A 27,921-nucleotide genomic window follows, 5' to 3' on the forward strand; every position below is an offset into this window, starting at 1 on the left:
AAACATCACCTATACATTTATTCATGTTTGAATTTTGTCTATTGTCCTGTTACCCTTCGTACTACTGCTTTCTCTGCAGACTGGGGGGGTTTTGTGAAACGTGCAATACACTGCAGATTACATATAATAGATTAAGTAATTTTAGCGTTTTTCAGCAATGCGTACCACAAAATGTGTTTCTCCTGCGTTGATGTTAACAAAGATGCAGATGTTTCACAGGAAGTTGCTGTAAAGCTCCAATCAAATTTGCTTGACTGAGCAAAGTGCCCATTTAGCACGATAATTTAAAAATAGAATTTAAAAGTATTTTAAAAGCACATAGCTGCTGTGGTTTTGGTAGCCCGTGAGATGGGATGTTCTCTTTAAACCTCTACACCAAATTAACTTGATCACAAATAAATGGTTTCAATATGTTTAATAATAAAAAAGTATTTCACAAAGACACGACAACACCAACGTGCACATCAAGGCACGTTTCTGCACCTTTGCATTAGAGGTCTTGCACTGGATTAAAAAGTATGTGTTTTTAATATTAACATTATTTAACACCCATGACACGTGCGCTGTTTTGGGGGGGGGGGGCAGTGGAAAAAATGACAGTCCTGGAAAATGTAGTTCCACAGTTTTAACACAACATGTCTTCTAAAATGTATTACATCAGCTTGTAAACGTGTAAACAAAAGTGACTTCCAAGGGCATTTAGCAATGTTGGTTTATGCAAAACTTCACAGGAACCCACAATTTACATTTCCTAGAATATCATTTTGGTCTAATTTACATACAGCAATAAATCCTAAATAGTGAAACCACACAATCCAGAGAAAAATGGGAAAAAAAAGACTAAATAACAGACTTTTGGGTCTTTCTTACATTTTTGACCACATTGTGAATGAGAAAAGGCACTTTGTTCTCCTTATTAGCAAAATAGTAAAGACAGAGCTACCAAATCACACAGGTCATTATTTGCTTCCATGCATGGAATCTGAATAAATTATACAATGTACACAGACTATAGTAAGTGAAAATCTTGCTCCTCTGGGGGTCAGTCAACATCTGGGAACCGCGGGCAGTTGACACAACAAGCTGATGTGTTTTTAATGTAAAATTTCAACATATCTTCATAGGAGCTCAGTATGAAGTCACTTTTCATTGTGACTACACACGACCCCACAAACATCCTAAAGAAAGGCCACTGCCAAGAAAAAGATAAATTATTTAAAAAAGAAAGAAATGTTCTAGAAATAAGGGTCCCCTCTCTTCAGGGGTCTGGACGGGGAGATAATGATATCATCCGAGTCATCGGAGTCTCCAGTCTTGGCAGCTTCGGCTGCTGTTAGATCCAGCTGAGCTGTTTAAAAACATGTTCACAGTTTGATGAGTTTATTTGGTGACCCTCATTTACGAGTTAACAGCAAACAAAGGAGGTTTATTGGGAAATCGACCCAAACTTGCAGACAACGACAGCACGTGCCGCTCTGCTGCACTCATGATCTCTGCTGTACATCAGCAGAATGGAGTTCAAGGTCTAGAAATCTCATAATATACCGACTAACAGGTAGGTGGGCTACATTCTCTTTCTCCATTTAAATTTTCAACACTGCAAATCAAAAACATTTAAAACTTTCAGTTCTGGCTCTCGTGTGGTGGAATGACCTCCCCTTCTCACTCACAACTGCTGAATCTCTCCACATTTAAGCAGTCTCTCGAAACACCTCTTTCAGACTCACTTCCCTCCGATGTAAATAAGCGTGTTTGTTATGTTTAATACATTTTAATTATAATTTGTTAAATAATGGAAGGTCTACATGCAGCTACTGGTGTGATTTATACTGGTTTGTATGGTGGAATCTGACAAATTGACTGTACTCTAGAATCACGTCTCTGCACCCAAATCTCTCCTTCCGCTGATGTAATGCACTTCTTGTATTGTTCTCCGAGACGTACATCCCTTTGGAGAACAGCGTCAGCTGAATCTATAAATCTAAAAGTTTATGTAAAATTAAGAAATGAGAAGATTCAACATCTTCCTGCTATCACAAGTGAAACATATGACATGTTCATGGCCAATAAATACAAAGTATCCCCAGCGCACACACTCTCTCTAACACATCGGTGTCAACAGTAAACACGACGCTTCACGTGAGTCTCGGACCTCTGCTGGCTTTACATTTACATTTATTCATTTAGCAGACGCTTTTGTCCAAAGCGATGTACATCTCAGCAAAATACAATTTGTGCATTACATTAAGAGAAGGAGACATAGCTGCAGACATGAAAGTCTCAAGCAATCCTAGTTTGTTCTCTACCACCTGCTGCACTGAGGTTCATCATTCAAGTTGGTGCATAAGACACAGGATAGACAAATCCTGATACCCTCCCACCATTTTTTAAAAAAAATATTATAAGATACACCAATGAGCAGTACAATACCAGAGTAATGGCTGAATAAAGGTTGTATTTGGGGATGCTTCTGGAGTTATGATGCGTGGACAGTTACACTGTAAATGAGCTGGAGAGATCTTGGGCGAAGTGAATCTGGAAAAGGTGGGTTTTCAGACCCTTCTTGAAAGTTGACAGACTTTCTGCAGTTCTGAGTGACAGAGGAAGGTCCTTCCACCACAACAGACCCAGAACTAAGAACCTCTGAGCTTTACTTTTCGTGCACGGGACCACCAAGCGAGCAGAAGTAGATGAGCGAAGGGGCCTGGCTGGGGTGTACCGGTTGATTAAGTCTTGTAAATAGCTGGGAGCAGTTCTACTGATGCATTTGTACACAGTAAGCAGGGTTTTGAATTTGATTCGGGCAGCTATAGGAAGCCAGTGCAGAGAAATGAGTAGAGGAGAAACATGGGAGCGCTTTGGCTTTACCTGGAATATGCTTCTTTCTGAAAGAGGAGCCGTGCAACGTTAAGTCCATCGCATCGCCGCTTTCTTCGGTGTCTCCATCGGGGATATCCTCCTCGATCTCCTCGCCGTCGCTTCCCACAGCGCCTCCAGCTCCTTTGTCAGAATAACCTCTTAACCACGCTTTACCCCTCAAAGTTAATGCTGTTCTCAGAGTGATGCCACAGGTCTTTATCCCATGAAGACACTTGAGAAGCAAAGAGCATCGTGGATTTTCATGGCTTTTGTGACTCGTCCACCCTACCTTGAGCGTTGGTGCTGTAGTTTGCAGGGCCTGGGCAGCTCTTCCTCAGTGGCGTCCTGGGAGAAGAGTCCTGCATCTTGGCAGCGGAGCTCTGTGTATCCGGTCCACCCATCAAACTACTTTTAAAATATAAAAAAAAAATTTAAAAAAAAGTGTTTCCACAGAGCCTCAGTGTTACGTCCGTGTATTATTTTTGCGCTGCATACAGCGCTGCCTGAAAGTACGTGAACCACTTGTATCCCGTAGTTTAAATGAGAACCAGTGTTTCTCATGAGACATAATAGGTGTGTAATCACCAATTCCATATATAGGAAATCATGGGTGTAGTAGAAACACAGAAGTGGAACAGGTGTAAAAAGAAGTAAAGTCCAAGTTACACTGGTTACAGCAAGTAGGTAAGTGGAGTCAGGGGTGTAAATCACAATCATTTATTCATTCATTTTACCAGTTTACTTTAAGCTTTAAGATTTAGATCGTAATATTTTAAAATACACACACACACACACACACACACACACACACACTTTCAGAACCGCTTGTCCCATACGGGGTCGTGGATATATAGCGGCCATCCCTACAGGGTTCACACACTTTCAAGCAGCACTGTACACTACTCCTTACTACAGCTGGCTTCTGCAGCAGCTCTGCACACATCCAAGAACATCGCAGGAACGTTTTCATAGTATTAAGAACTTAGGATGGAAAGAAGACATTCACCTTTTCTTCTGTGAAGCATTTTTGGAGGTAAAAATTAACACGTTATGAGCTCAGGTCAATATAAAGGTGACCTCTCCGAACTGTCACCTGTTCATTTTGGCACGGCACCGTGCCAAGTGTCCCCTGAACACGGACTGCAGGAGCACCACGCCATCTTCCTGATCTCCATCACCCACGTGAAGGCTCTGGACGCTGCCACTGAAGTCCCTCTGGGGGGCCTCAGATAAAGAGAGATTCCAAAAGGCTCCTAAATGCAACTTTCACATCAATCCTGAAGCGCTGAGCATCTGAGTACCATATTCTGTACCTCTTTTCACAAGAGACCTATACAATTAGTCCAGTTCTCAGATTCATGGGATCATGGGTGAGTATTTCAGTAGAACATTTATTTCAGTATAACATTTATCATTTCTTCAGGGGAAACCAGACTTGATCATTACTTTATAGTATTTTTAAATGTGGTCATTTATGTGTGGAACATCAAACTGTATTGTGCACTGCATTTGCAGCGCCACCTTCTGGCGATTTCGCGTTACTGCAATATTAACAGCACGAAAACTAAAAGTAAAAAACATAGAAAAATAAAGAAAACACAATTAGTAAACAATGTTTATGAGAGCTCATGTTTATGTTTTATTACAGCTGTAAAGATTCATTACTTATAATTTTACCTTGCGGTTGACGCTGGGCAGTTTTTCTTCATGAAGGGTTTTAATTTTTGCTGATTTTTGCCTTGTCAAATGCCCTCGAAATGCTGACTGAATTAAAATGATGTCCTACAAATAAAGAGGGAACATTCAGTGACCACACTTATATAAGTATGTAAACATGAGCCTGGTCATGATCTTACACTTTAGCGATAAAAATATTCCAAACATCTTGTAATTGTAAGGAAAAATTAGAAAGGAAAGCCTGAAACACTGAGTGATCAAATGCAATATTATAGGAAAGTCCAGCTATTTCCCACACAATTTTTTTCTTCAAAATAATGACAAACACTTACCTCCTCCAAGTCTTTGGCTTTTCTCTCCTGGAGAAAAAAAAGAAAAATTACTGTTTTGTAAAACTTCCCTTCTGTCTTCAACAGATGATTATTGCAGAATTAGTAGTAAATTAATATAACGCTTCATAGTATTTTCCATCTGAAATCAGTCTGAAAACATTCTGCTTCACTCTTATTAGACATATAAAAGCAATATATCCGTATAGCTCCCTTCTGCTCAATGGAACTGAACGAGAATCTAAAATTACCACCGACATGTTTAGCAAGTAATGGACAGGTACCCTGTTCTTGTACTGAAGCCAGTGTTTCTGGATGATCCTGGCAGCTCGGTCCTCCTCCTCCTCCTCCCCCTCCACATCAGCGGGGGTCTTGGTGCCTTTGGGCGTCCAGAGATGCTCAGGATTCTCTCCAGCTGAATCATGACTCTCCTGGACCAGTTGTGCCACACCTGATCTTTGGTCCTATGTAACATTCAAAGAAATATAAAAATGGGAGGAACTTAAATAGAAGTTTGATACATTTTAACATACTGTGTTGATAAGCAGATCAGATTATGTTACTCTGGAAAACAAAAAAAAAAAAAAAACAAATTCAAAAATAATATCTGTAAACACAAAGAGCCGAAAAGATTATTGCACACGGTATCAGCATATGTTCAGTTTTATTAGTTAGTTATTAAAAATGGAATATTTTTCAAGAAATAATGCACAAATAAAAGTTACCAAAAGAAACCAAAACGAGTGATACAACACATTCCGCACCTAAAAACAGGAAAATTTAAAAACTAGATTTTTCCATAAGCTATAAAGCAGTGCAAGTGTGGACCAATAATCTCTTAAATGTTATTATTATTATTATTATTATTGTTATTATATATAATATAGTATACTATAAAATTCAATTTACTGATGCGTCATCCACGGAGATTTTCAGCACTTTACAATTAGCTTTACAATGGTTTACCAATTTACACACCAGGGTATTTTTAGTGTGCCACTTCAGTGAACCGTTATCAAGGGTAGAGTGGGATTCAGATCAGAAACATTCAGATTGTAATTCAGGAGATAAAGAATAAACACACCGGACAGACGACGAACACATATGATAAAGATTTTCACACATTATGAGGTGTGGAAAAAGGAAACTACTGAGCCATGGGATTGTACTGACAGCCTTTATCGATGCTTCGTCGGTATCCCTTGGAGCGCTGGTGTTAGCGACCTGAATGAGATGGCGTGAAGATTCTGCCCTTAGACGTCTCAGCTCCTGTAGCTTCACTTCCAGCTCTTTTATCGTCTCTTTCAGGTTCTCAATCTCCTCTCTGGGGACCAAGAGAAAAAGACAACTGAACTGTACCAAAGAATGTGTTAAAGCACAATGTGTTTAAATTTAATTTTCTTTTATTAATTGTAATCATTTAGCAGATTCGTATCTCGAAAGTGATAGAAATTTCAGGGTACAGAAATTCTCAGTGTTTTCTCATTTACTTGTATTCACTCCAAAGCAACTTACAATTATTTACCCATTTATACAGCTGGGTAATTTTACTGGAGCAATTTAGGGTAAGTACCTTGCTGCAGGGCACTATGGCTGGAGGTGGGATTTGAACCTGTAACCTTTGGGTGCAAAGGAAGCAGCTCTAACCACTGCACTACCACTTATCCTTCTCGGGTCATTTTCAAGGTATACAAATTCCCGGTATAGATCTTTTCATAAAAACGTTAGAGCAGAATTATCCAAATACACTGTCACTGTCAAAACACACTCTCTCCTACTGATGGCATAAGAACACTACTGTATGGTATGGTACTGTACTGCCAAATTATGTTGGAACAGGGGTCAGGGAAATGAGGGACGGTGTGTATTTTTCAGTTCAAAAGAGAGTGAAATAAAGCAAAACAACAGCAGCGAACACCAGTATGACAGAAGTGAGAAATCTCTGACCTCCAGTTAGCGCCTGCTACATGAATAAATGTAAATGTAAATCGAACTGATCCAGCGAGAAAGGAGATGAACGGAAGACTTACTTGAACAGCTGACTCGCTTTGTTGTACTCGATGGTCTTCGACTTCTCCACGTCCTTTAGAGCTTCTTCCTTCTCCTCGGACAGCCGCTGCATCTGAGCCCTGAAGGAACGGAGCGGACGCTCAACGAAATCTCGTTCCTGTCTGCTGCCAGCACATCACACACAAGCCACACAACCCGGAGAGCACAGAGCCTCAGAGTTCAGGGGTTTCGATTACTGCATCCACAAATGAGTGTCCCTCTACAGGGGCTCATACATTTCTTGAACTATAACAGGCAGACAAAAACATGTAAATATGTAGTTTTCAAAGCATAATGATCCTACTGCACTATTATTACTAGTAAAGATATTAGTAATATCACTGCTAAATAGGCGACACCTGCACAAAGGGAAGTTGAGAGCCACCTGTTTACGAGAAACACGTGTCCTTGGACTGTGGAGGAAACCAGAGCACCTGAAAGAAACACACCTGAACCCACACAGTACACAGTGCGAAGAGCAGCACTTGGCGCTAACAATTACAGTATAAACAATATCCTGTCGCTCACATAAATTCCTTTAGTTGCCAGATGTGAGCTCCATGAAGACCATCCTGACACAAACAAATCTCGGTTGCATGTTTTTCCCATGTTTGCATGACTTTCCTCTGGGTGCTCTGGTTTCCTCCCACAGCCCAAAGAGGCTCGTTTCAGGCGAACTGGTGATGAACTGCACTATAGCGTGTGAAAACTAAGCCTGTGGACACCCGGCGATGGACTGGCACCGTATCCAAGGCATATCCTTGTACCATGTTTCCAGGATAGGCTCCAGACCGCTGCGCCCAACTTGGGGACTTGGAGGTTGACGACAGTGAGAGAGGGCACCAAAAGCGTGTACATTTCAGTACAGACGGCTCAGATACAGATTGAGCAGAAATGAGAGTAGGACCCCCCCCCCACCACAAAGGAAGTGTCCTTACATCCTGTCTGCCAGAGACTCCTGGAGACTCGCCTGTTCCTCCCTCAGCTTCCCGACCAGCTCCCTTAGATGGACGCACTCCTGCTGTGTGCTGTTCCCACTGGGGGTCACAGGGACCTCGTGAGCGGCTGCGACAGCATCGGCTCCTTCCTCCGCGTGTACGGCGGGGGTCCCGGCTCCTTCTCTGCAACCAGGCCCCTTGACGCACGGCGGACTCCCTGACCGACGCTTCTTCTGAAACACAAACTCTGAGCTAAGAATGACATCGCTGCGCTACGCCACACGAGGAACCGCATGGCTTCTGGAACGTGGCCCGTCCTCTAGGACGTGCGTGGACAACGTTTCGGCCGCACCGGAACACGCCTTCACCTTTTCGAGCTCGATGATCCTCCGCACCAGTCTCGGTTTACTCCACTCAGCGTAGCCTGGAAGGGAGAGAACGAAGCAATGGAATTAAGTTCGCTTTTAAAGGAATCACAGTTCCAAAAAAAAAAAAAAAAAAAAAAAAAAAAAATTTTTTTAAATTTTTTAAATTCACTTTTAAATTTGGCAGCCAAAGAGTGATGGCGTTAAAATGCGGAAAGTGCGCCGGTGAGGACCTCTGGCTGTACTGGGGACGCTGGTCATTTTCTCGAGTTCTTCTTTCAGGGTTTCGTTCTCCTCTTGCAGCTGCTTCACGTTCCTTGACAGTTTCACGATGGTTGAGTTGAGAACTTTCTGCTGCTTGAGATACGCTTTGCACTCGGCGGTAAAGCTATGGAGAAACGCGCTGCCTTTTAATGAAGCATCTTTCAACAACTGTCATGGAAACCGGGGGGGGGGCATTTAAAAAAACATCAGTACCTTTTTTCTGCCGACTCTGCATTGGCCAGCAACAGCCTGAGCCTCTGAACCTAAAGGAACATCATAAACGGGTTAAAAATAAATATCCAAATAATGAACACAGTTTGAAAACACATTACTTCTAAGAAGGTGAACTGTACTATAAAGTAGTAATTTATTATGACACGTTGGGTGAGTTAATGCATGTTTGAATAAAAGTACCAGAACATTACCTCTTCGTAGTACTTTTCTGCCACAATCTTCATTTCTTCAATGCTTTTAGTCTTTACATCATTCTGCAATTTGCTGAAAACAACACACAACGCCACAGGTTCACGTTCAAGGAACGCTCCTGTGCCGCTACCTTCACATGCACTATTTACTCTGTCCGACTAGTAAAAGCTGCTGCTATAAATCTGTAACACAATCTTTAACGTGCACTGCTGCAACTTGACCTGCTTTGGGTGAAATTCCATTGATTGATTGGTTCATTCATTCATTCATTCATTCATTGACTTACCTATACAGAGATATTGTGCACTGCAGTGTGTGCAGTGGTTTTATTTTGTCATGTTATTTTACTATTTACTTATCTTTTTCTTATTAAAAGCTTAATAAATAAGTATCCACCCCAAGAAATTGCTTGTGAAAACTTATTTGCAGTTAATTCTTAAACATACAATATTTCTTTTTGTTTACACATATGGGGGGGGGGGGGTTGGCCAGTGCTTGCCATGTGGCAGGTCTGGGGTTCGAGACCCGCTTCGGGTGCCTTGCGATGCGATGGACTGGCGTCCCGTCCTGAGTGTGTCCCATCCTCCTCCAGCCTTGCGCCCTGTGATGCCGGGTTAGGCTCCGGCTCACAGTGACCCCACTCGGGACAAGTGGTTGTAGACATTGGTTGGTGGGTTTCTAAACAAAAGTTTAATCTTTGTTCTGAAGATAATAAAGAGCCCAGCTCACATTAATGCACTGTCCTTCTCTTTGCACTGTTGTTCCAGCTTCAGAATCTTGTGCTTTAATCCATTTAGGACCTAAAGTGGAAGAATATACTTTTCAATGAGGTACAAACAATACAGGGACAGTGAAACCAAACTTTGGTAATTCACCGTTAATCACACATTAAAGTTCAGATACATATTAAATTAAACAAATGTTCAAAATAAAGTTCCCCAAGGACATTATTCCCTCCCAAGATATATTCTCATTTATTTACATCACATTTTTGAAAGGCAACACAGGAGGGGTATACTCACTGAACTGGCATCATTCTTTTTGTCAACGAAGCCCCTTGTGTATTCAGAGCCCTAAAAAAAAAAAAATTTAAAAATATATCTTTTATATTATTTAATGTCCAATGAGTACAAGAACAGGGAAAAAGACATTTCTGTGAGAGAATGCCGCACCTAATGCAGCATAACTCCGTTCAGAACAATCAACTGGTAGCTTTGCATGTGATAATAATAATAATAATAATAATAATAATAATAAGAAAATTTAGCTGATGCTTCTTTCCAAAGCAACTTACAATTTTAGGTTTGAATGCTAAGCTTACAGTGATTTACCCACTTATACAGCTGGATAATTTTTACGAGAGCATTTCGACCTTGCTCAAGGGTACTACAGCAGGAGCAGGATTCAAACCTGGGTCCTAACTTGCACCAAGCAGGTTACTAGTTCAAGGAAAGGGCCTGCTGTTGTACCCTTGTGGTTCTTAATATGAATGGCCTGACCTAAAAACCAGTACTGTATCAAACTGACCGTGGGTGTGTGTGGTGGGGGGGGGGGGGGGTCTGGAGACTTTTCACTTTATTTCCATGAAAAAATGTTCTCCTTTTAGAACACACTAGACTGAAAATAAGGTTTAACTTCTGACTAACAGTTATCAAAAAACTGCTACGGCTGTAAATGATCCTGATTTTGAATGATTTTACCTTAGTTGGGTCCAACAGCTGCTCAATCTGCTTTTCTTTTTTACGGTTATCCTCTTCAAGTCTTCGCAGTTTGGTTTTCATTATGTCATTTTCTGACTTCTGACCTTGCAGACACTGTAAAAAGCAGTGTCTTCAATTAGAAATACATAACACCACACAATGAAACTGCATACATACTGAATATTTTAAGACATCACTTTAATACGCATATTCCGAAGGAGAAAATATATGACAACTTTTGCTGAATCCAATAAATGGGAAATACATTAAAAAATTAAAACATTTAAAAAAGCATATTACGATGGTTGGATCGGCTGCTACAAACAGCATTAACGATAAGCAATCAAACTTAAAACGTACTTTCTTCAGTTGAATTATCTCATCATACATGTCTTCCTTCTCCTTGTAGTCTGGGGTCCCTGGAATATAGCCTGAAAATGGAGGGAAACAAGTGTTTCAGGTTCAGAACGCGAACACGGATATTTCACAACCTCTGCGACTCTTCGTGATCGCCCCCAGCTTCCCTCACCGTTGCTGGAGGACCGAGAGTACTTTGGTTTCCTCATCCCAAAAGCTTCCTTCAGATACTCAGGCATGCTTGGTGAAGTGGAGCACTTTGGTTGTGTCCCATCAAGTTCTGCATTCAGGATTTATACCAGCAGAGGGTATAAAGACAATACAAAAATTAGTACAAAGTCATCGAACTGGATGAAATTCAAGAGACTAATTTCGAGTACTACATCCGTGTGCTGCTTGAATTCCTCTATCTATGACTATCACTTGCGAGCCAAAAAATGCATATACTGACCAAGTCCACTTTTGAGAGAGGCCAGCCAGAAGTCGCCAGGCATTGGCAGAGAAGGATGCTCGCTGTGAGTCACCGCGGTACCCCTCAAGGAATGCCACAGCGCCGACTTCTTTGAATGCAAGTTTGCGCTAGTCAAATATGGAGATTCTGAAATACAATTGCACATATTGCTTTAAGATTTTGAGTGAGCTATGACAGATTGGATGGATGGATGGATGGATGGATGGAAACTGCATGAGGCTGCAGCAACACACATAAAAGTATTTGAGAGAGGACACATGAATAACACAAGAATAAATGGAGATCGCTTAATACAGGCCTAACAATGCCAAAACAGACAGTATGCAAATAAATCAAAAGTAAGTAGTATTAACAGTTCAGCGTCACCTGGACAGCCTGACGACTCAACACGAAGCCTAAAGGTTGCTGCCGAGCCACAGCGTAAAAGACAATTCTTTCCGAGCACTTCATTCATATTCGTACAAGCAACTTCAGTAACTGTTTAAATGACTGTCTTACTAGGAGATGGAGACGGTTTATGTGGCGCTTTCTTTTTCCTGGGTCTCTGTGGAAGGGAGATCAAACCACCGAATTATTACTGCTGCACAAAATAATCGTGGCTACAAATGACCTCAGCATCATACGACAGACAGACAGATAGATAGATAGATACCAACGTACCTTCTCAGAATTTGAGATACAGGTGGTAACAGAAAGCTCGTCTTCACCCTAAATGTGCACGTAACAGAAATGTGGCCATTTTAAACAATTATTACCACTTCAGGAAGACACTGACGGACGAGCTCTTCCTAGTACAGTTGTTCCACATGACACCGACTGACAGAAAACTGAGCGGTGTGTGTGTCCACGGTCACGGTGTGACGGACGGAAGCGCTCCAAAAACTGATCCAGGATCAGGTTCTTACCAGCTCCTCCAGCTCGGGGTCCGTGAGACCGTCGCTGGGCGCCTCGGACATGTCGCTCAAATCAACAGGTCAGCAGGAAAGCAGAGGTAAAGAAGAGGAGATCAAGAGAGGAGAGAGCGCGAGGACAGCGCGAGGACAGCACTGCGATTGGTGGTGGTGGAAGGGGCAGAGGAGCACGAGCGCCGCATGTTGTTGACACGCGTTTCTAAAGTATCCCTCTCGCCGCCCCCTCATTCCGACACTCCAGCACCGCAGTGGACATTTAACTACACCGCGCCTCCCCTTCTCCACGACGCGGCTGTCAAAAGAGCCGTAAATATACCACCATGTTACTCCCACTTGACTTGTAACGGACTCTCTCTCTCAGTCTGTGTGACTACGGTTCGTTGACCTCGCCTTCTTCACTCTGGCTCCGTCGCAACTTTCTTATTTTCCGCTCACCAAAATGAAGCGACTTTCCTAAATTGTTCGCTTGCAAGCACATTTTCAAACACAGAAGTTCCCAGCTAAGACAACATTTCGTCGCCCGACACGCTTGGATCAGTCGCACTGTCACATTGTGCCCCTTTGGTGTCAATACTGCAGTCGTCTAGCAACCAAACACAGCGACCAGTGAGCTTGGCGCTCGCTGGACAACCGTGCGCGAACCCGGAGTTTCTTCGTATTGCGTTTCATTAGCAGGCAAATGCGAATAAATCGACTGTATTTAAACACGGATAAAACAGGGCACTCGCTATTTAAATAAAAAAGCTCCAAACAGCTAACTAAGTTGTAGTTTAACGGAATATTTTAGGAGATAAAATGAACATTTTGGGAATATATAGCTCTCAGTACGTGTAACACACAATCAATCATTGGCGCACAATCGTAGTTTTTAGGCAGAACTTCACAGTCGTAGGACTAGAATAGAAATTCGCTGGGTTTAGGTGTCCTGTATATACTGACATACCCGTGTTACGTGTAACACGGAGGGGACGTAACATCGGTGTTTACTAAGTACACATGGATTTCTTTCCAGGAACTCTAGGTACGTTATAACTGGACAACTCTACATCGTTTCCAGTTTCTTCCTACAAAAGACTCCAGAGATCGTCGATGTGGTGTTTGGTACTTAAAGCAAAGACGCATCAAATTCATGAGACGTGGCTCTTGTCATGTATTTCGCTGCGAGGAAATTTGCGTTTCCTGGAGTTCCCCTCAGTTCATATAATTGCGTGAATAAAAAATCGGTAACCTTTTTCCCCACCACCATTCCTTCAGAACAATCGTTGAAGTAAATGCATCAAGCGTAATGGAGTTTCTGGACCCCGGGGAAGGGGGGCGTTTCCTGAGATCCATTTCGCGCATGCGCAGTTTCTCCATCGTCTTCTTTCGTGTAGGTGCCGGCGCAGGAGTGTCGGGGACCACGAACTTCATTAAAAAGCTGATTTTACCGTTCATGATGATCTTCGTGTAATGATAACTCCAGGGGAGCCACTGAAATGACATTCATAATGATTCTCTTCGTGCCGCCCCGGCCAAACAAAGCCGTGATGATCAACGATGCGTACAAATCAAAGCTCGTCAGGGAGCGCGCAGTAAGGAACGCGCCGCGCGATCACGGCGTGACGTCATATGAGGTTGAATTCCGTGGGGGACCGAAATTATTCTTTCCTGTTTGTAAAAGAAGTTAAATATCATAATAATACCGCCATTCTGCTTTCTCAAAACCTCAAAGCTGTGAGAACTGTAGTTCTATCGACGTCTTAACCTATTTATAATGAATAAATCTTTATTAATTTTTTTCTGTATTTTTTAATATTTCTTAATGTATTTATTTGTTTATTTTCTCTATATTTGTTTATTTATAAATGTTCTTTTCTTTGCCTGTTCCCTCTGGGGTTGTTTCTTCTAATATTTCAGTCTGGTTCCGTGTCTTTTTTTTTTTTACGATCCTGACTTGTAGTTACTGCTTTTTGTCAGTAAAGTTTGTTTTATAAAACAATAATTAATTAATTAAATAAATTAAAAAAATAAAAATACAAAATTATTGTTTCTCTGGTTCTCCTTCCCTGCACTTAGAAAACACATTTCCATTAGTGCTTGAACAGACCCCAAAATACAGTTTGTAGCGCAGTGGTTTGAACCTTTAGACACAAAGATCACAGGTTCAAGTCCCACCTGTAATACCCCTAAATAAGGCACTTTCCCTGACTTGCACTGTTAAAATTACCTGGTTATACAAATGGGTTCATACCCGAAATTGATCTTTCAGAAAAGTGCTGCGTAAATGTCGGTACAAGTGACACTACAATAAACACATACACCCTGTGGCCTTCTGGGATGTGCTCTTACATGGTTTTAATTTCGGTTTTACATGAGCCTCTCCTGTTAAATCTGCTTGTCCAAACTATGGACAATATTCACTATTCTTTAGCAGTTTGTTTTTTGCAAACACATAATCCCCGTTCAGAATGACACCTGTAGCGTATCGGTGCTGACAGCTCAGCTTTCACACCTGGACTCGAGTCCCACCTGAGCTGCAGTATTTGCGATGTTGAGGCAGAAGTGTATTTTCCTGACTATCGCTAATGTTTCTCGGTCCCCCAGCAGCTGACAAGCCGCTACACCCTGGTCTTGGTGTTTTACATATTGTGGGACGGTAAGAGGTGGAGGAGGGAATTTGGGAAGTTGTTAGTTTTTAAAGTTTCTGTTATGCCATAGAAGCTACCTAGTTGTTTTTCTGAGTTTGTTAATTTTTTTTTTTTTTGGGGGGGTGGGGGGTGGCTGCTGTCGTTGGTCTTTGTCCTGCATCATGTTGCTTCAGTGTGTTTGTCAAAACAGAGCCAGGAAGTTTATATTTACAAAATCTTGGATTGTTTCTATATTAGCAGGTAGTGAAGGGGTAAAATCTTTTTTCTTACACTCAAAGGACTTCTGTTACATTTACTTTACTACATTTAGCAGATGCTTTTCTCCAAAGTGACTTCCAATGAACTCTATGTAGTGTTATCAGCCCACACACCTTATTCACTAAGGTGACTTACACTGCTAAATACACTACGTCACTCACCCATACATCAGTGGAACACACTCTCTCTGTCACTCACACACCTGAACTGCATGTCTTTGGACTGTGGGAGGAAACCAGAGCACCCGGAGGAAACCCACACAGACGCAGAGAGAACATGCAAACTCCACGCAGACTGAGCAGGGATCGAACCCACATCCTCTCGCGCCACCCATGTGCTGTGTGACTGTGCCGCCCACATTCAGCTGATGCCTTTGTCCAGAGCAACTTCCTATTTTCACCCATTTGTACAGCTGGGTAATTTTACCAGAGCAAGTCAGGGAAAGTACCTTGTTCAAGGGTACTGCAGCTGAAGGTACGAGTTAAACCTGTGATCTTTGGGTTCAAAGGTAGCAGCTCTACCCAGTATGCTACCAGCTGTCCCATAGGTGTTGATCCTATGTTCCAACTCTAATACCCCTTAACAATGGCAGTGCCTTCAAGCTTCTGAGCTGTACATTCAGTGTGGGGTTCAAGTGCAGTTGGGTTTACAGAAGAAGATGCTGGTGAATTCCTTTCTTGCCTTGGAAACCACAGAACTGGTTGCTATAAGTCAGCCACAACTTGATTGAACTTCCATATAAATGGGTGAATTCTGTACTAAAAGCTTAGTATACAACCCTACTACTTTTACTTGATGCTTTTCTCCAGAGTGAGTTACAGTGTTAAGGTACTTACAACTATTTATCCATTTATACAGCTTGGTAATTTTACTGGAGCAATTTAGGGTAAGTACCTTGCTTAAGGGTACAAGGGTACTACAGCTGGAGGTGGGAATCAAACCTGCGACCTTTGGCTCCAAAAGCAGTGCTGGTAACTACTACGTTGTGATCCTCCCCTATTGCTATTGCAATCTGCTTTGCAGAAAAGTATCAGCTAAATAAAAAAAAAAATATTATACACTTTTTGAAAAGCTCAGCTTAAGAGTTGACTTGAGACTTCATTGACCTTTACCATGAAGAGCTGATAGAAAATGCAACAGCCTTATTTATTTTTTAAATTCATGGTGCAACACGAGGAGATTATGTGTCTCTAAGTACTCATTCATGCCAGTTTTCCCAAGCACACACACACACACACACACACACACATTTTCAGAACCGCTCATCCCATACGGGGTTGTGGGGAACTGGAGCCTACCCGGTAACACAGGGCGTAAGGCCGGAGGGGGAGGGGACACACCCAGGACGGGACGCCAGTCCGCCACAAGGCACCCCAAGCGGGACTCGAACCCCAGACCCACTGGAGAGCAGGACTGTGGCCCAACCCACTGCGCCACCGCACCCCGTTTTCCCAAGCACTATATGTAATATTTTGGTCCCCACCAAAACATTTATTTATTTTTATTTTTTTCATTTTTATAGAGCACTCTTCTCACAGTCGACTAATGGCTACCATAATAAAGTACTGTTATAGAGCTATAAGTATACCTACTGGCCACCAGGGAAAGGAACAAAAACTCCCAACTGAAAGTTGGGGGAAAAAAACCTCTGGGGGTCCAAGGGCCAGTGGTTGCCCACCCGTCCTGGGCATTATAGATTAAGTAACAATTGTAAGCCAGTTTAACAGGTAACAATGCTATTGTTGCTAAGTGGTATCTTATCCACCCCAGCTCAGCATGGAACATCTCGATTCGTCATGGCAGTTGGTCATCATCCTCAGTTAGCATGGGACTCATCTGTCACCACTGGCCGGCCTCCTCAGGTCTTATGTAGCAAGGTAGTACTCAACATGAAGAAAGAACAGAGTTAGTAATGTGTTACTTGAGTTAATTTATTATGCATGTTTATGAAGGTGGTAAAAAACAAACAAGGCAAGTGCAATTACATTTTGAGGTGGAATGCCTGAGTGAACATGTAAGTCTTTAGTCTGGATTTGAAGACAGAAACAGATAGGGCATTTCTGACAGTAACTGGTACACTATTCCACAGTTTAGGTGCTCTATAACTAAAGGCGCGACCTCCTACTGAGGTCTTATTGATCACAGGTACTTTAAGGTAACCTGCATCTAATGAACAAAGATATCGTCCTAGGAAATGAGAGTCAACAATCTCACAACGGTAAACCTGAGCAATGCCATGTATTGCCTTATAGGTCAAAAGAAGGATTTTATAGTCAACTCTACAACAAATTGTTACTCCTCTGGTTATAGCGGAACTGCATCATCTTAGCAGAAAAGCCATTTCTGTTTTCATTATTCATGTAAAAACTAAAGAGTGAAGGGTAAGGACTCAGTGCTGAGAATATGACTGAACATGGATTTTAAGGATGGGTTTGTTGAAGTTTGTGGAAAAGGAGTCACATAAGAGACTACAGAAGGTCCCTACAGGTTCTTCTCATCTCAGGCTTTGCATTTGGTTTGCACGTCCCTGTCTCGCACACTATAAAAACAGATTGGTCAGCACATTTTCTGCATTTCCTACATCTCGATTTAGTCCCTGGACTGCTTCGACAGAATTACAATGAACATTCAAAGGGGCTTTTAAGGCAGACCTGATCGGCATCCGTAGAAGAGACCCTTTCCCACTTTTTACTTGCACATGAAGTCAAGACAAGAAAGTAGAAGCAGTAAAAAATATTAACCATTAGTATTAAGTAGCAGGGGGTGCAGTGGTGCAGCAAGTTTGGCCTGTGTCTGATCTCTGGTGGGTCTGGGGTCCGAGTCCTGCTTGGGGTGCCTTGCGATGGACTGGTGTCCTGTCCTAGGTGTGTCCCCTCCCCTTCTAGCCTTACGCCCTGTGTTGTTGGGTTAGGCTCCGGTTAGCTGCTACCCTGCCTGGGGAAAGTGGTTTCAGACTCTGTGTGTGTGTGTGTATTAAATATCATTCAGCTGATGACTTTCAACAAGACTGCTTACAGTGTGAGATTTACCACAGTGAACTCCCTACACTCATTTGTAGAGGAGTGTGATGTAACATACATATATCCACACACTACAGGCAATATAGAGCCAGCAGTTCACAAGATATAAGTGCCTCTGGAATGTGGGAGGGAACCAGAGCATCAGGAGGAAACCCATGCAAACGTAAGCAAGGTGTTCATACTTCCCACAGACTCAAACCCTAACGCTAGGAGCTGTGAGACACCAGCAATACATTCTTTGCCATAGTTTATCTGTTGTTTTTTATGTATGAATAAAGAGCTGGTTGGCAGAGACAGCAAGGAGGAATTCGGGACTATAGCCAGTGGGATTTTTGAGGGCAGGTTGCTTTTCATCGAGCTTTTGGAGTAACCTCTGTTTCTCAAAGTACAGCGCTATGTTGCCACAGGTGCTCCCGGTATTTCAGTGTTTTGCATGTTATAAAACCTACCCTTGAGTGTCGTAATTCAGCCCGTAGGTCTTCCGAGTTCACCCTCCCCTCCCCCAAGTCAAAGGGCCTTTTTCAAACCGTTCTAGATGAATAAAGCACGGTTTTTCACGCTTTCTTTGACATATGTAAATGCAATGTCTACACATGCACATGTCGGAGACCGATACACGAAAGGGGATCATCAGCGGGGATTTCCTCTTGTTTTGTTTTCTTCCTCTTTTATACTCGCTTGAAATAACCTATTAGATGGCTGACGCACTTTTAATGTACGCAGCCCACCATTTCTCAGTGCATGGTCCAAAATTAACGCCCACTGACATCATCGTGCCAGGAAAGCCCCTGCGTGATCACCGAGTCACTGCTTGACACCTTTTTCCGTTGTATTGGGCGATCACCATTCAGTTGGGAGCTGGACACGAGGGTTGCTTCAGAACCCGGCTTGGAGAGCTGAACAAGCACCGGGCTCCGAGGATGCAGGTATCTCAGAAGACCCTCCTGGGAGCCTCACAAACCTTGACAGAGCTGTTGAACCGAGATGCTGTGCAGGTGGAGCTCATCCCTGAGAAGAAGGGTCTGTTCCTCAAGCACGTGGAGTACCAGATTACTAGTCGGGTGAGTGAGATCCACCTTCATACTTTTCGATCCTTCGAGATTAGTGACGAGTGGAAACCAAACTCAAACGTATAACGCGGTAAAAATCTCGACTGACTATCTTAAGGCCGAGCTGTAGCTACTGCATCTGGATTCTTCAGCTTTCCTTTTGATTAGTGACAACTAGGAATACATACTGAATTGAAGACAGTCAATTAGTCATCTTAAGGCCAAGCTGTAGCATCTTTATGTTCACACTTTCTGCATTATTTGACATTTATCTGACACTTTTCTCCAAAGCAACTTACAGTGTTAAGGTTATAGTTATTTATCCATTTATACAGCTGGGTAATTTTTACTGGAGCAATTTAGGGTAAGTCCCTTGCTCAACGGTACTACAGGCGGGGGGGGGGGGGGGGAAATCGAACCTGCAACCAATCCAAACGCAGAAGCTGTAACCACTACACTACCAACTGCTCTACATTAGCGACAACAGAGAAAAAAAAAAGAGCAGGCAGTTCTCTGGTTAGAGCTGCTGCCTTTGGACTTGGAGGTCGGAGGTTCTGAATCCCACCTCCTGCTGCGATACCTTACTGAGGGAGACAGACCCTACATGGCTCCAGTTTTTCTTTCGTATTGTTTTCGGAGATGTGCGTCATTTCAGAGAAAATCTTCCGCTCAACGAGTAAATGCCGGTGCAAATGTAAAAAAATGACGCCGCTCTGAAAGTGGGCAAAATCACTGCAAGTCATTTAACGTCGTGAGCCGCTTGGGAGGGCAGCGGGAGCTCAGTGTGAAATTCATACATTTAATGAACTAAGAAACTCTGGCGGCTCAAGTGCCTTTCCATATCAGGACCATCTTAAGGCCAGGCCGAAAGCGCACATTCACGCAACCGCGATGGTGTTGCGTCCGTGTTTCCGCAGCGCTTCAGAGCGTCTGTCTGCAGGAGATACAGCGACTTTGATGTATTCCACGAACTTCTGCTGCAGAGGTTCCCGTACAGAATGGTGCCAGCGCTCCCGCCTAAACAGATGCTTAAAGGAGGTAAGAGCTCGTCCCAGTTAAAAAACAGGGTTGATGAGCAACGTTTGTGATGCCGTAGAGCAGTGAGCACCGATAAACCAAATCTTCTGTTCCCTCTTTACTGGGGCCTCGGTCTGTCGTCTTATAACAGGCTTTTAAAGGGAAATTCCTCCTTAGGGGGATTAAATGGACTTGGTGTATTTGTTCTCCAAGCAGAAGTGAAATTACATCGTTCCCAGTTCAGCACCAAGGGGAATTTACAAACACATTATTTATTGAGTGTTTAATGTACTGTCATATCTCCCAGAAATCGTTAGTGTTTTCCGAGAGACTCTGCAAATGAGCTCGTCTGCATTCCGCCTCTCCCTGTACCCGCAGTCCTGGCGGCCGTGTCGGAGCGGGAGTTCATAGAAGGGAGGAGACGTGCCCTGCGCAGGTTCATCAACCTGGTTGCGCAGCACCCCGTCCTCTCCGAAGACGAGCTGCTGAAGACCTTTCTGACCTTCGGCGGCTCGGTGAGGACCGTGTCTTCTCGCTGTGGACGGTGACGGTTCACACGCTGCGACTTGAGCGGGATGTGCGGCGGAGGACCCTGAAACTCGGACTGACCGAGCGGACTGGCAATCACCCGTCCCTTCCTTGAATTTCTTTTTTCTGCATTTTCTTTTGCGTTCAGAAGCACATTCAGCATCTGCCTTGCATTACATTTATCTAGCAGATGCTTTTCTCCAAAGCGACTCCCAATGAACTCTATGTAGTGTCACTATCAGCCCACACACCTTATTCACCAGGGTGACTTACACTGCTAGATACACTACTTACACTGGGTCACTCATCCATCCATCAGTGGAGCACACCCTCTCTATCACACACACACTATGGGTGACTTAGTCATCAATCCACCTGAACTGCATGTCTTTGGAGTGTGGGAGGAAACCAGAGCACCTGCAGGAAACCCACACAGGCACAGGGAGAACACTGATCAGGGAATCGAACCCACATCCTCTCGCACCACCCAGGTGCTGTGAGACAGCAGAGCTACCCGCTGTGCCACCTTACCACCCATATGCTTTCATTAATAATCAGAAGTTTAGTAGCTAAAGCATTCATTGCTCTTGAGAAATCGGGTGGATTTGTGTTAAAAAAAAAAAAAAATCCACATTTCTGAACCTTCTGAAGCATCGTGACCTTTACGGCGAATGGCTTCGCAAACTGCCAGGCATTTCATCCGTGAAGTGTTCCAGTGAAACCATGTAATGCTTCTGAGACAAGTGTGGACTTGGCACAGTCAATCAGTGCACAAATTACGCTCAGATGTCGGCAGTCGGACTTGGAGAAGCAGAACGTGAACGCAGAATAAAGACGGTTCCATTTCTTTGCGGGGGAGGGTTTGATTAAGATGCAGAAGCCTCGTCGATGCATTACGATGGGGGAGCTGGTAGTGAGAGGCGGACGGACGGCACCGGGCGCTACCCGCGGGTCTGATGAGCGGTGCCAGCGGGTTAATAAGGTCAACGGTGTTCGGTCTGGACTTGTCAGCAGCGTTTCCACTCTCCTGCTTCAGCAGAATTCGACCTCAAATTACGGCTGCTTTCAAGAGCCGCTCTTTGCTGCGGTTGTCTTTCCTCTGTATTTGATGGCCAGACCCTGTCCTTCCATAACCTTTATTCTGAGTGACTTGGACAGAGATCTTTGTTCTCTTTCAAGCCGCATACACGGTTACTTGACGGGAACATCTCGTTCTCACCATCTGAGACCTTGTTTGAGTGGCGTTCCATTTAATACTGTATTTCGAAGGGAAAGGCATTGGGTATTTGCGTAGACTGACGCTCGTTCGCGAAAATTCGGATTTTTATGCTGAATACGCTGAGTTTTTAATTTCTGGGTACATTTTAATTGATGCTTTTCCTGTTTCTATGATACAGGATGTTCAGCACAAACTGCGAGAGGCCTTCAGGAGATCAGGAGATGAATTTACGACATGTAAAATTGCCGGACAAGCTAAGGTTAGTTCTTTTCTCCGAATTCCCAACCCTCGACATTTTAGCCCAGCATGGCTGATGTGATTTGCTCCCTTCCGAACATTTTTTGCTTATTTTTCGAGGCTATAACGCGATGACACTTGGCAACCCGGGTGCCTCGCTGCCTACGCATCGCTGTGTTACAGGAGTACCTCCCCCCGGACGCACAGGGCCAGTTTGCCTCCAGCAGGGAGCTCATCCACAATATCCTCAACTTATTTCATGGTCTGCGGGACAGGGCTGAGAGAATGGCGGCGCGCTCCAAGGGGAACGCCACGGACCTGCTCATGTTTGGAAGGGAGCTAAGGCAAGCTTCGAGTTTACTTATTGCTTTTCTCCGACTCCTGCTTTTGCCTCCCCCCCCCCCACCATGGCTTAGTTGATTTCACAATATTAGTGTTTATTTACTAATCCTAGTCTAAGAATTTCCACATTGAATTAATTTATCTATGTATAGCACACTTTCCGAATTATTACTCGCAGTCATTTTTTGCAAGATAGCGAGAAAGCACAAATAGGAGCAAACGATGGAATTGTTCCGATACACGGATAACGGGGAACAGAAGGTTCTGGAAGAGCTGAAAGAAATCTCATAAGACTGCTATAGGAGGGGTAAACATCCCAAGGCTGGCTGTTTGCCCGCTCCTCTCGAGCAAGTTGGAAACACACCACACAAACACACCGGCGGTCATGAAAATGCATCTTTTCTGGTAAACTGGTGATCTTCAGTGTTTTCAACGATGACATTTGTAGAATCTTTGGTACACTTATACATGCTGCGATGTGACAAGGGCAAGTGATTGATGAAAGCGAGTGACGTACACTTATAGGTTCGAAAGAAAAAATTAGTGAATCCTTTGGAATTGTCTGGATTTCTGCTCGTGATGTGATCATCATCTAGGTAATAAGAATATATATATACACACACACACGAAGTCTGAAACTGCTTGTCCCAAAGGGGGGTCGCAGGGAGCTGGAGCCTAATCCGGCAACGCACAGGGCATAGGGCTGGAGGGGGAGGGAACACACCCAGGACGGAACGCCAGTCCATCACAAGGCACCCCAAGCAGGACTCGAACCCCAGACCCACTGGAGAGCAGGACCTGGTCAAACCCGCTGCACCACCACACCCCCCAGAATATATAAATAAGTCTTATTTAACAAACATCATACACAACATTTGATATTTCCATATTTCTGTTGAACAAATGGTCTTAACATTCATGGTCATTGGTGGAAAAAGCACGAGAACAGCAACCTCATGAAGAGAAGCTAATTGGATTCAGGAATTCCAATAAAGGAGGCGGGTGTCACAATCCGTTCAAGCATGGATCTGATTTGCCCTGCTACATAGAAAGCACACAAGTTTGGTTACCTGCCCTTTACATCAAAATTCCGATGAGGTGCAAAAGCTCAAAAGAGATTTTGGAGGACTTCGGAAAAAGAGTGGTTAAATTTCATAGGACTGTAAAGGCTTACTAAAGGATTTCTAAGGACTTGTACCTCCAACAGTCCACAGTGAAGCAGATGTATTACAAATGGAAGAATTCCGGCTCTTCCTACTGTCGCTAGCAGTGGGTGACTTAGAAAAATCAGCCCTACAGCCCTCGCACAAGTGATAAAGAACCGTAAGGTGAAAGCGAAGGATCTGCATTCATCTCTACTTGGTAGTATCTGGTATGAGGACAGCTGGTAGCATAGTGATTAGCACTGCTGCCTTTAGCCCTCAAGGTTATAGGTTTGAATCCTACCTCTTGAGAAAGCTATTTATATTACATTTATTCACTTAGCAGACGCTTTTCTCCAAAGCGACTTACCATGGATACTAGGTAGTGTTATCAGCCCACACACCTTATTCACCAAGGTGACTTACCCTGCTAGATACACTACTTACACGGGGTCACTCATCCATACATCAGTGGAACACACACACTCTCTCTGTCACTCACACACTATGGGTGAACCTGAACAGCATGTCTTTGGAGTGTGGGAGGAAACCAGAGCACCTGGAGGAAACCCACGCAGACACGGGGAGAACATACAAACTCCACACAGGCTGAGCAGGGATCAAACCCACATCCTCTCGCACCACCCAGGCGCTGCGAGACAGCGCCATTACCCACTGTGCCGTATCTACCCTGATTTTCTGCAGAAAATTAACCAGCTGTATTAATACCTAAATAACTGTAAGTAACATTGTAAAGTCACTTTGAAGAAAAGCATCAGCTAAATGAATAAAGGATCATGAGGGAAAAAAAAAGGTGTTTATGGGAAGTTACCACAGAGGAAGCCACTGCTTGTTTTAAGTTCACTGGTTATATTCCATAGTACCACTAGAACAATGTTCTTCAGAGAGATGGGTACCACACACACACACACACACACACTTCCTGACCTCCTTCTCCAAAGTGGGGTTGCAGGGAACCAGAGCCTAACCTAGCAACACAGGGCATAAGGCTGGAGGAGACACACCCAGGACAGGATGCCAGTCTGTCACAGGGCACCCCAAGGGGGACTCGAACCCCAGACCCACCGGAGAGCAGGACCCAGTCCAACCCACTGCGCCACTGTACCACCACACCCCCTGTGGGTACACTAGTTTATATATAATGACCTTGATTTTTAAACCGTTTCTTTAATGAAGACACGCCAGTGTAAAACTTTTTGCTAACTTAGGTTAAGGTTTTAGGAGCCATGTGTGCAGAAATGCAGAAAATTCCAAAAGGCTCAATAACAAACTTTTCTCACAAATGCATATGGAAGTCAAAAACGATCGCACGCTGTCCTGGAGCTGAGACAGTTTTGAGCCATTTTACGGTTTTACCTCAACTTAGAAGTGATCAGTTTTTCTTGTGCTTTTCTTTCCTTAAGTCCTTATAATTTATTTCATAGGCTGCTGAGAGGATTCACAGAGTAAGAATTTCATTGCATGGTGTAACGAACTGTTCACTGTGCACATGACCATAAACTCTTGCATCTTTTGTTTTTGCAGCACAGTGGGCTCTGATGCATGGCCGGTGCCCCCTTTGGCTTTGGCATCAAGCAACTGGGGGACTTTGCGACACTCTCTGAAGGGTCTGTCGGTGGAGTTTGCCTTGCTGGCGGACAGAGCTGCTCAGCAGGTAGAGGAACCAGCGCCGCTCCTGCGCCGGCCTCAGGCTTATCTTGTCCTCCTTCCGGAATAATCGAAGTTGTCAACGTATTTCTGGGCTTTTTGTGTTTTTTAGGGAAGAAGAGAGGAAGATGATGTTGTGGAAAAACTGGATTTTTTTCTGGATTTGCTCCGATCATACAAAGTGAGATCTTCATTTGGTTTTACATTTCTATGTATGCACGCATTGTCAATTATCCAGCCATTATTTATTGATATAGCAGACACTTTTCTCGAAAGCGACTTCCAAGGAACTCTGTGTAGTATTACCAGCCCACACACCTTATTCACCAAGGTGACTTACACTGTTAGATACACTACTGACAATGGGTCACTCATCCATACATCAGTGGAACAGACTCGCTGTGTCACACATTACAAGTGAACCTGAACAGCATGTCTTTGGAGTGTGGGAGGAAACCAGAGCACCCACAGACTTAAACTGCTAGACACACTACTTACAATGGGTCACTAATCCATTAATCAGTGGAACACACTCTCTCTGTCACTCACACACTATGGGTGAACCTGAACAGCATGTCTTTGGAGTGTGGGAGGAAACCAGAGCACCCAGGGGAAACCCATGCAGACTCCACACAAACTGAACAGGGATCAAACCCACATCCTCACGCACCACCCAGGTGGTGCGAGACAGCAGCGCCACTCGCTGTGCCACCCACGGTGTTTTTTCAGTTGGCTCCCTGTGTTGTGTATTCTAGCTGCGCTTGCGTGTCGTAGTTTCTGCAGTGTTGAGGTGATACGGCTGTCTGTGCCGCATCGTTCTAGCATGTGCGCTGTGCCTGCAGGACCTGTCCGAGCGGCCGTGGCACCAGCAGATATTGCAGAAGCACACCAACGCGAGGAAACAGACAGTCAATAACATGATTCAGCCCAGGGACCCGGTGTCTGTGGAACAGCTGAAGTCACGCATTGCTCAGGTGAGTCTTGCAGTGCTGTATCCTTACTTGGGTCGCAAGGGCAGAATGAAGAGCAATGATTAGAGCTGATGCGTTCATTCACTGGACCCAGGTTTGAGTCCTGCTACAATACCCTTGAGAAAGACACTTAGGCTGAATTGCTCCAGGAAAAACGCAATGCGATGTCTACAACCGCTTGTCCTAAGCAGGGGCCTTGACAAGCCGGACCCTGCCGACAGCACAGGGCGCAAGGCCGAAGGGGGAGGGGACACACCCGGAGGGGACGCCAATCCACCCCAAGGCACCCCAGACAGGGCTTGAACCCCAGACACACCACACAGGAGACACAGGCCAAACCCACCGTGCCATCGCCCAGTAGAGATTACCCTCCCCCCCCACCCCATATATGAGTCAATCACTGTAATTCACTTCAATTGTAAGTCACTTGGGAGAAAAGTGAACTAAATAAATAATGTAAATGCAAGGAATGTGTGGCACCAGACCGATGTCGTGACGGATGACGTTCAACCTCACGTCTGACCACGCGTTCACATGTCTCTGCTCATTACAGCAGGAGGACGCCATACTAACTGCGGAGCTGCGGTGCCATTTCTCCCTACTGTGCCTTCACCAGGAGACACAGCTCGTCTTCAAGTACCTTCAGATGACTGCCCACATCCTGGGAGCTCTCATAAACTCTCAGATCCAAGGGCACAGAGAGGTCTGCTGAAACTCAGTTCCCTAATCGCTTTCTGCTCACCACTACAAAGATCTGGGATTATTGTCTTTGTAAAAGTCCACTAATTAGACATAGATGGAAAAGGAAATGAACCAAGTTATCACAGATATAAAGTAATAAAGCTATGGTGCCAACAGGAAAATTTTCAGGCACCCCGAACCCTGGTCCCTGAGGGTACGGAGTGCTACAGGTAATTTTAATAAGCCCAGTTTTAACCATACAGTTGGTCTAAATATCACCATTTAGACCTGAGTTAATATGAGCGGATCCTTGTGCCCTTGCGGTTTGCACGTTATGAATTTATAAAGCCGCACGGTTTCCTGAGGCAGGAAGGACTTATTACATTTTTCTCATTTTCCTTATTCTGTTTTATCTGAAGCACCGAATCTACTGTAGCCGACATAATTAAGTGCAACGAGATAATTGACCAAAAATTGTGGCATTTTTTCAAATTTGCTTTCAACGGCCTTTCGTTACGATTCCGGTGAAAACTGAAGTATTTAACCAGTCAGACTTTGCCGTGTTTTACAGTAACTAGGTTAATATTATATAATGAGAATCATAGTGGTTGGTGGAGGAAATCATCCAAGTGTCAAAATGACATTGTGCTGTATTTTTTCCTTTTTTTTAACCCCCTTTCAGATGAGTGAGGTCTGGAACGATCTGCACCCAAAGCTCAGCTGTCTGTTCGGGAGCTCGAACGGCACCTCTTCCACTCGCACGCCAGCAGGGGAGCATCCGACCCCCGTGACGCTGGTTCCCAATTAGTCGATAA

General features: G+C 43.9%; 2 protein-coding genes across 5 annotated transcripts; one reads left to right on the forward strand and one right to left on the reverse strand.

Moving 5' to 3' along the window:
- Positions 1 to 408: 408 nt before the first annotated feature.
- On the reverse strand, positions 409 to 13,940 carry iqce (IQ motif containing E). 4 transcript variants are annotated; one of them, XM_029246528.1, is made up of 23 exons: positions 12,342 to 13,940; positions 12,097 to 12,144; positions 11,935 to 11,980; positions 11,416 to 11,562; positions 11,137 to 11,244; positions 10,968 to 11,038; positions 10,608 to 10,721; positions 9,930 to 9,980; positions 9,637 to 9,707; positions 8,907 to 8,979; positions 8,695 to 8,744; positions 8,451 to 8,605; positions 8,221 to 8,276; positions 7,853 to 8,085; positions 6,896 to 6,994; positions 6,039 to 6,189; positions 5,150 to 5,329; positions 4,869 to 4,895; positions 4,537 to 4,641; positions 3,953 to 4,083; positions 3,149 to 3,267; positions 2,869 to 3,000; positions 409 to 1,348 (listed from the first exon to the last, which is right to left on the reverse strand). In XM_029246528.1, exons 1-23 carry the CDS (start codon positions 12,390 to 12,392, stop codon positions 1,236 to 1,238), a joined length of 2,331 nt encoding a protein of 776 aa, XP_029102361.1. In that variant the 5' UTR covers positions 12,393 to 13,940; the 3' UTR covers positions 409 to 1,235. The 4 variants fall into 4 exon arrangements, with proteins under 4 accessions (XP_029102361.1, XP_029102359.1, XP_029102360.1 ...); XM_029246526.1 differs by having other exon boundaries at positions 3,149 to 3,264; positions 6,896 to 7,036; XM_029246527.1 differs by having other exon boundaries at positions 2,869 to 2,997; positions 6,896 to 7,036.
- LOC108926729 (sorting nexin-8-like) lies at positions 13,633 to 27,914 on the forward strand. The gene is made up of 11 exons (XM_018739623.2): positions 13,633 to 13,716; positions 19,104 to 19,313; positions 20,219 to 20,339; positions 20,697 to 20,833; positions 22,244 to 22,324; positions 22,486 to 22,646; positions 25,332 to 25,461; positions 25,567 to 25,635; positions 26,297 to 26,428; positions 26,979 to 27,128; positions 27,789 to 27,914. Exons 1-11 carry the CDS (start codon positions 13,633 to 13,635, stop codon positions 27,912 to 27,914), a joined length of 1,401 nt encoding a protein of 466 aa, XP_018595139.2.
- Positions 27,915 to 27,921: the final 7 nt, after the last annotated feature.

This window comes from Scleropages formosus, chromosome 20, assembly GCF_900964775.1.
Source record: "Scleropages formosus chromosome 20, fSclFor1.1, whole genome shotgun sequence".
Lineage (NCBI taxonomy): Eukaryota > Metazoa > Chordata > Actinopteri > Osteoglossiformes > Osteoglossidae > Scleropages > Scleropages formosus.